The sequence below is a fragment of the Vollenhovia emeryi genome, unplaced genomic scaffold (assembly GCF_000949405.1).
Source record: "Vollenhovia emeryi isolate VEMERY1.0 unplaced genomic scaffold, V.emery_V1.0 DF939120.1, whole genome shotgun sequence".
NCBI classification, from domain to species: domain Eukaryota; kingdom Metazoa; phylum Arthropoda; class Insecta; order Hymenoptera; family Formicidae; genus Vollenhovia; species Vollenhovia emeryi.
Window position 1 is genome coordinate 3,537,578 of NW_011967246.1, and position 8,639 is coordinate 3,546,216.

General features: G+C 38.3%; 2 protein-coding genes across 30 annotated transcripts in view; one reads left to right on the plus strand and one right to left on the minus strand.

Moving 5' to 3' along the window:
- The window catches only part of LOC105570649 (myosin heavy chain, muscle), a 48,733-nt gene extending 47,131 nt beyond the window's left edge, over positions 1-1,602 (plus strand). For 27 of the 28 annotated variants that reach the window (XM_012028027.1, XM_012028032.1, XM_012028018.1 and 24 more), the window contains exon 26: positions 1,336-1,602. In XM_012028027.1, coding sequence (XP_011883417.1) covers positions 1,336-1,413 — 78 coding nt within the window. In that variant the 3' untranslated portion in view covers positions 1,414-1,602. The remainder of the gene's footprint in view (positions 1-1,335) is intronic. The other variant, XM_012028036.1, reaches the window with a different exon arrangement.
- A 941-nt stretch (positions 1,603-2,543) lies between these two features.
- LOC105570653 (cytochrome b5-related protein-like) lies at positions 2,544-8,639 on the minus strand. Of its 2 annotated transcripts, none has more exons than XM_012028040.1 (7): positions 8,522-8,639; positions 7,651-7,777; positions 4,659-4,909; positions 4,277-4,544; positions 3,852-4,143; positions 3,463-3,681; positions 2,544-3,067 (listed from the first exon to the last, which is right to left on the minus strand). In XM_012028040.1, exons 2-7 carry the CDS (start codon positions 7,694-7,696, stop codon positions 2,791-2,793), a joined length of 1,353 nt encoding a protein of 450 aa, XP_011883430.1. In that variant the 5' UTR covers positions 7,697-7,777; positions 8,522-8,639; the 3' UTR covers positions 2,544-2,790. The 2 variants fall into 2 exon arrangements, with proteins under 2 accessions (XP_011883430.1, XP_011883431.1); XM_012028041.1 differs by having other exon boundaries at positions 7,651-7,933.

The window sequence follows — 8,639 nt, forward strand, 5'->3', positions numbered from 1 at the left end:
ACATAATAGTTGGTTGGATAGTTAGAGAGAGAGAGAAAGAGAGGGAGAGAAAGAGAGGGGAGGAGATTGAGAAAGAATGATTAGAGTTTTACGTAAGCAGGGCTTTACGAAACGCGAGATAAACACGCGCGGTAGAGACTCCCTCTTGCATTCGTCACTGTTACGTTTGCACCTGTGTGTCCGATAACAATTTCTCGGATGGGCCCGTGCTTGTTCTTCGTCATTAACTCTGTGTAACTCGCACATCTCGTCCTCATCTCCGTGCCGTATTCAGTCGCGAGTCGTTAGACGCCGTGTAGAAATTAGAGCAGTTAGGGGCCGAGCAACAATTGTGTGTGAAAAAGTAGCTAACGGAATCGGCCAATATGTAGGAAATAAATTTAACCGGTTGTGCATTTTAGTGAGTGTCGGTTAAGTTAATAACTGTGAGAGCAGAAAGTTAAACAGATGATCCGAGAGATGAATTTATCACGAAGGTACTTGTTATTTTTTTTTTAGACGTTCGGATAAGAAATATAAATTTTTAATACGGTAAAAGTATTGTCTACTACGTCAGTTTCAATCTCTAAGGCACAGTATTTCAGATACTTTTTGATCAGATCCAGCATAGGATAGAAAATTTCTTTCGAATGTCTTTCTTCAAATCACCCTAAAACATTTTTATATTTCCCCGTTTTACCAAAATTTATATCAAGGATGCTGAATATGCGTACCGATTCCCTCAAATTCTCACAATTTATTTAAGTTTCTTTTACGGTGACTCTCGCCCCGATTCGTGTCAGGCCTTTTTTATTTCATTTTCTTTCACGCCAGAAAGGTTCCTTTGTCAATATGTCGTCATTGTTCACCCTTGCACTTAACAACACGCGGACAGTTCGCCCATCAACAAGAACTGCAATTTAATTCTGATTTTTCAAACAAAAAAAATAATAGAAAGAGAAATTGTAACTAATACTCACGAGTTATGAGTGTCTGGGATAAATCTCTCCTTTCTAAAAAAAAAAATAAAAAAAACAAGAAGCTAATGCGCGCATTCCGCACTTATCGCGCGGCGACATAAAGGTGTCACGACCCTTCGGTGTGCGTAATCGCAATCCCACTCGCGCATTTCGAGTGCAGGGTATTAGAGAAACAAGGAATGTTGAGTCACGAGCAGAAACGACACAGAGAACGTGTCACTCGCCCCCACCCCGTCGTTTTCCTTTTTTTTTTCCAAACTGTGTTTTCCGAATTCGTGAAAATCTGTATCTATTAAAAATCCACGCGAACACCGTCTCTCTCATATTTATCTGTGACACGCAGGTGGGCTTACGCTTCGTATTTCTCTTCTTTCAGCCACACCGACCTATGTTAGATGGTGCCCCATTCCCTCGCCGTTTTCCCGGCTTCGACATGCCCGATGGTGAACTGTAAAGCTCCTTCCGAGGTTCGCGTAAATAATTAGTAAAACAACCCAAAAAAAAAAAATTAAATCAAAATTTAACAGCAGAAAACATCCGGAGAATAAGAGGGGTAAGAGGAGGAGGAGGAAGAACATCATCGTCCTCATCGAGTCCATCGTCGAACGAAGACACGAATATATATATATATATTTATATACAACGAATCTGAGGGCTCGCTCGGAGCTTCTCAACGGCATCGTCATCTCGCAAACGAGCGATCGGTCAAAACATCATCACATCCGGATCATGGGATTCTCGTCATCTTTTTCGATAATAATGTTTTTCTGTTCGATCGGCCAAGTGGAGAAAAAGCGGAGAAGGAACAATCGGCGCTCGCTCGAGAAGGAGGGAGGATTAAGGGTGAGAGTGGAGGGAGGCGGGGATGCGTTTCCTCACCACTCGAGCTGACAGTCGGGGGAGAGAAAGGGAGGGAGAGATTGGGAGAGTGAGAGTGGGTGTGAGCGAGAGAGATCGAGCGAGAGGACACGCGAGCGGGCGACGAGAGGGCGAGAGCCAGCGCGACAGATATATTAATATTTACACGCACACGCATACACAGAAGACGAAAGGGGGGAGGGGAGGGGGAGAACAGGGCGACGAATACACGTTTACGCTCTCGCGAGTCGTGCGGCACGTCAGCGAGCGAAAGTCGAGCGCGAATTGGAAACGAGATCGGGGAAAGGGGCTCACTCGCGGGGGGTAGAACGAAAGGGAGTCGTGATGAACGTTTGATCAACAGCGCGTATCATTACACGTGTCATCCGAAAATGATATCGTATCCTATAAACTTAATTATAATTTATAAAGAGAGACGACGTATGTATTTATTAAAGTAAATAAGCAATAAATAAAGATAAGAACTAAATCGCCCCGCTTGCTGATCACTCACCCGTAAACTTCCGAGGTAGGGATACGTCGAGCGTCCCGTGTCGATCTTTGCCACACGAGAACAAATCGGTTAATGTTTAATGGTTAGTTTAATTTATTAATGTACAATATAATCTACAATTGTATACGAAGTAACAGTTAAAAGTAATTTTTGGCATTGACGACTCAAGTACTTGGCGCGTGACGGTAACCCCGCGATTTTTATGTTTCAAATCAAATGGAATAAAATTATCAATTTATTCGTCCATCTCACATCCAGATACAGTCTTATGCCAATTTGCGAAACTCTTGGCAAATTGCGCGCATAATTGTTACTTTAATTACCCATTTGCACTCATCGTTATTCGCCCGAGGTGCTTGTTCACAAACTGAGATGTAAACTTTTTAAGTATATAAAAATAGTCCTCATGTTAGTGCTTAAGAATTCGACATCCGTGATCGATCACGCCGAGGGTGAGCGCTACCTGCAGTTCCTCTTCACGTCAGTTCGCGCGAGCTGCCTGAATTGTCCTTTAATAAGCTCCCACTGCGTCCACTTATCCGAGCTGACGCGGAATTCCTCGCACGTTTGCAGGAAAGCGGGCACGCATAATTGCAGATAGTAATGGTCCACGCTGGGTAGCAGATGGTGCAACGTGTGCGAGCCGAAGTTGGTGAGCGCTAGGAAGATCGAGTCGTCGATCACCTCGCGATCGCGCACGGTATCCACCTCGAACAGACCCCAGTCCAGGTCGTTCCTTGGAGATGTTGCAATAATTAGAGAAATGTACTAAGTTCTTTGGGGATAGAATAGAAGCGTTTTGCCGTTGAAAAATTAAAATCGCGCCGAGATTAAAACTGGAATTGATACCAGGCAGATCGACATTGAAATCCAAGTCAATATCAATTAAAGTCGAATTCAAAATCGTGCGAAGATTACATCGAGATTGAACTGATACCAGATCTATATTTGAAATAATGCAGTTAGATCAATATGCTATTTTTCCTGAATTAACTTTTATATTACATTATTTTACTTGAGTTATTTTTCAATAGAGAGAAAACAAAAAAATCCGATCGATTCAAGAGCGATTGAAAAATTTCAGAGAACGAAAGTTTCCTTAAAACAGAAACGCGAGCAATATGTAGTAACCTGTAGGTATCGCCGTCGTGAAAGATATCAGGATGATGATGGGCCGCGTTGAAACCGACCAGGCCGAACAGGGCGCTACTGATTAGTATCATTATCAGCCACAACTTGAGAGCGACGAGGATCTTGGGCGCCACAAAACACATCGATAGAGGCAGCAAGAGCGGCACGACATCGCGAAACTCGAAAACCCCATGATACTCCTTGAATATTAAGTAGTATCTAGAAACAATTACATCTTTCAGCACGAGAGTTGGAAATCTATTCGGCTACCATCTCGGTGCCAGGTAGATTTTTAATTAAGATAAAAAATCTGAAACTCATAATTTCATGAAAGGGGCGTTAAAATTGTACATTAAAATTACGTTTCAGTGAAATTAAGTTTCTATTACCGTTTGAGTCCTTCGGTAATGAAGAGCAACATCCAGACGATGGGACTAATAATCCTGCTTATCATTCCCGCTAAGTAGGGTTTATCCTTGCGAGGGATCCACTGTAAAAACGGCTCGACCGCGTAAATCTCATAATCCCATATGGTGTTGGTATACATATGGTGGCTCATGACGTGCGTGATGCGCCAACTTTTCGAGGATAACATCGAGAGATCGAAATAATACATCCGAAAACTGTCTCTCATGTGGAAGAAGTTGTGCGCCGCGATGGACGTCCACGTCAAAAAGACACCTAGTGTTATCGCCAAATAAACCAACTGGTTAATACGCTCGCTCTTGATGATTGTAATTAACACAGTCCTATAATTAATTTACTTATAAGTTCAATTTATATCTCAATTATAAATAATTTTATAAATGCTCACTGGCGAGGACGATAATAACGTAAGAGTGGACGAGAGCAGCCGTGAGGCTCAGCGCGAAAGTTGCAACCGCCAAGGAATCGGTGATGAGCTTCGTCGTCGTGGATGGTTTATGGAAATCGACGTTCTTTAAGGCCTCTACCGCGCGTCTCTTGAATGTGTGATAGAAGCCGTCTGGCGAAAAAGTCAAGGGCACTGATCGTGGCTTCGTGGCTTCGCGAACGTAGAAATTTGGTAGCAATCGATCGGCTTTGTCAGTGATGTGGTGACTCTACGTGATAGAATTAATGTTAGAATTCGAAATATAAGTTCATAAATTCGTCTTTGCTTATACAAGAATTGTAGCGGCAAACGTTGCGACTTCCTTTTGACTTCAATTCAATACCTCGAACAACTCGGTGATGTCGGTTCCTTTCGTAAGTCGAATCCATTCGGACCCACCTGGATGCGATTTCGCGAAGGTTTCCAAATCGTAAAGTTTATTTTTGATTCTCCACAGCCCTTCCGCACCGTCGATCTTCCTCCTAGCCTCGAGAAAACCCCATGCGGTATTCGACAGATTTTCTCTTGCCGGCAGGTAAGACAAACCAGGTATCGTGCTAGTTTTCGACATATTAAAGGTTCTTTTGACCTCACCTAAATAAATGAAACACAAAAGTTTGATGCCTCCATGGTAAACGGTAGGTAATTTTTACACATGCTGTAATAATATTTGTCTACATTAGTTTTCGATAAATTTTTTTATTATAAATTCTTGGGTATTTTAATATTTCAATTTTTCTTAACTCTTTTTAAATTTCGATTTAAATTGAAATCTTTAATCACAACTTTGATTTTTACTATAGCATTAATCTTATCGAAACTAAATCGGTAAAAACTCTGCTGATTAAATCAGTAACAGATGATCAATGAATGTTTCATTTATTTTTCATGCAGATATTCGCATTTTGTTCTTTCGCATTGCATCAGTGGAAAAAAGTATACAAATAAGTAGTGCACAAAGTAGCAACAAATGTAGTCATTAAAACTTTTTTCATATTTATTGTTGCTTCAAGCTCTTGCATTTGTGGAATAATTTGTAACTAGGTAAGCTGGTATATGCAGATTTATAATTATATATTACAGTTTTTTATCCCGAAACTTGCTGTTCGCAGCCACTGTTTAATATCATAGCAGTTTAATATTTCTTATTAAAACTAATTTTTTACTGTATATTTATAACGGCTGCTATATTCTTCATTGTTTCTCCATGAAATTCAACATAAATATCTTAATTTGAAAACAGAATGTTTTAAATATATTTTTATTTTTGCTCGAAACTAAGTTATTTATGATATCTTATTTATCGTTTAACGATATTATAAGATAAAATTTGAACGACAGAGAGATAAATCTAGAGTAGCTTGAATGTATTTATAATGTCTGTTATCATTCTTCGTTTAAGATAGGCAGGAACACGTTTGTTTGTGTTCGTTAAATTCTTGCTTTCAAATATTCCAATAGAATATTTAAATATTGCTTGTAAAACAATTTGTACAGATTAAAAGTAACATGTTTCTGTCATAATAACAGTAATAGGAACAACAAAATTACAATTATAAATAGTTATATTTTACAGCCGTAAGCATTTATTTGAAGAATAATAAATATAGTTATAACCATCTCATAACATTTTTAATTTCCACTAATAAAATCGTGTATATAATTTTACGTAGTAAAACAATAATTTTTCTAAGGCTCTATGTAACAAACATTAATTAAGAGAACGCAATGTAGGGGGCAATAAGAGCCAGACAAAAGGACGACGTGAGCTGGTCGAAACGTTTGATATTGTTAGTTTCAAATAAATAATATAAATTTGTTATATCCGCACCTAATATCTAGCGTGTGGTACTTCTTACCCCCTACATTGCGTTCTTTTAATTAACGTGTATATAATATTTAACATTACAACACGTTAAAATACGGTATGTAACGAAAGTTCCCGGACTCTGAGTTTAATTTTTTATTGTGATAGAATGTGAAACTATTTTGTGTTACACATTGTACCGTACATAAAAATATTTATGGTCGGTATTCATAGTCGGATCTTGTATTCAAGATTGTCTTAGGATCACTTTTAAATACTCCGTAGCCAATGAAATGTTCCATATAGCATCTTTGAATAAGTTCAAGGCAGTCTTGAATATAAGATCTGATTTCGAATACCGGTCTACGGTGCATTTACGGTGCAAGATTTTAACGAATGAAGGAGGAAGGTCACTAAAACCGGTTTTTGAACCTCCGAACTGCTATCAACCTCACACTTATATGAATTTGAAAGTAACAGTTAAACGGAAACTTTACTGTCAAATTTGTTGTCGTCGATTGATGTTTGCGAGCCGCGTAAATTTATAAGGATGGATAAAAATAAGCATCACTTTCGGCATATTATGCTTTTTTATTTTCGAAAAGGCAAAACTGCTGTTCAGACCAAAAGAGAAATATGTTCCGCCTACGGAAAAGATGCTATTGATGATTCCACTGTTCGTAAATGATTCCGACGATTCCGTGATGGAAATTTTTATCTCACGAATGAGAAACATTCTGGACGGCCTTCCGAAATTCCGAAACCGGCCACGAAATCTTGGCCTCGATTGAAACTGATCATCAGAAAATAACTCGTGAGATTGTATGTATCACTGATTAAATGTACATCGACAAAATATAATAGGTATGAAATTTTTGGTTTAAAAACTGAACGAACTTATGCATCAATCCAATATATGCACTACAACATGTGTCAGAATTATCATTTTTCTCGGTACTTCAGCTTTAAAATAAAACTTTCTTTGCACATTTTATTATGCTTGCGTCCGCAAAGAAGAACGAATCCTTTATTTTAAAGAGAACTCCTAGTTAGGACATTTAAATTAACCCAATAAGGTCCATGGATAAACCAAAACCAATAGATATAGCTGAAAGGTTAATATTGGGATGACAGCATTTGACCAAATAATTTCTCGTTAAAAAAAATTTGATTTTCCAATTGTTTGAATAATTTGTTTAAAAATACTAGTTATACAAAAATCGATAACGTCATTCGATTCTAAAAAAAAAACACAAGAGTTCATATATTGGACAAGTTTTTCTCCATGCAATGTATTGTATGACCCTCCTCCTTCGCAAAGAAAAATGGTTATCATTATTCGTTGCAAAATACGATAAGGTTGTAAATATCAATACAAAAAAATAATAATTTTACCGCTGTCGCAACGATAAATCGCACATGAGAACTCTGAGAAGATAAACACTCGGTTTTTATTTTCACGTTTGCTTGAACTTTGTAAGTACGAAAACTCTCGTCACTATTATCTTATCACCGTGCTTTTACTCACAACGCAACACGTCGGCAATACTTCCGTTCGACCGTAATGCATCCATATTTTCGGCAAGTTGTGTTCTTCATGTGACACCTAACTGTTCTGCACGGTTCATCCTCCAATACTCCGGTTACGAGGCAAACTGCGGTCAAGAATATCGCGTCATGTGTATCGTGGAAGGGATAAAACGACTAAACATCGCTCTTCAATGTGCACTCCAGCAGAATTGTCGTCATCAATCATGTGGTCGTTGATATCACCAACAGTATCACCAACACAAAGGCGAATACTATGTGTGCTGCATTAATTAACTATTTAATAATGTATGAACGCGTTTTTACGCATTAACAATGTGTCGTCTAGATCAAGAGGCAATAAAACGTGTTGCGTCTCGTTTTTAGTAATATGTCAATATATTCGTACAGCACAGCAAGATTGCAGGAATATTATAGTAGAATATTATACGTTTTATTGCAAGATCGTGACATTCTATAAATGTTGCTGGAAGGATTACTATAAGATTGCAGCAACGATAAAGTGTCCGCTTTCCAAAAAAATTACTGCGTAACAATGCGTTCCGTTTCACGCATGATATGCATGATACATCATTTATCCTTCTTTAACATTTGGCGAATAACAGGGATAAATAATGCATCATGCGCATCATGCGTGAAACGGAACGCACGTTGTAACAACGGATTATACAGAAGTCGACATAATAGCATTAATAAACTAAGTAAAACCATTCTGAAGAATGTTTGGACGTCTCATGGAAAATTTCAGACTAATATTATTTAATGTATTAGAGAATTTTATTTCACGATCTTCAGAGTTTAAGATAATAAAAACTGATTATATCGATTTAAAAAATATCTTGCTTACGTACATAAGAAAAGGTGGAAAAATTGTTGGCGATGACGCAATAGAATCCAGCGGTCGTCCGTGTCGATTCTTTCGCAACAACAGTGCAGTTACTACAGAATGTTGTAAAATTGGAGGAAACG

Bases quoted from the DNA above. Each gene is read 5' to 3' on its own strand.
- LOC105570653 (XM_012028040.1), bottom strand. From the start codon at position 7,696: ATGGATGCATTACGGTCGAACGGAAGTATTGCCGACGTGTTGCGTT. The intron at 4,910-7,650 runs GTGAGTAAAAGC...TCATTTATTTAG, and splicing joins TATTGCCGACGTGTTGCGTT to GTGAGGTCAAAAGAACCTTT. The intron at 3,068-3,462 runs GTTACTACATAT...AACATCTCCAAG, and splicing joins CACGACGGCGATACCTACAG to GAACGACCTGGACTGGGGTC.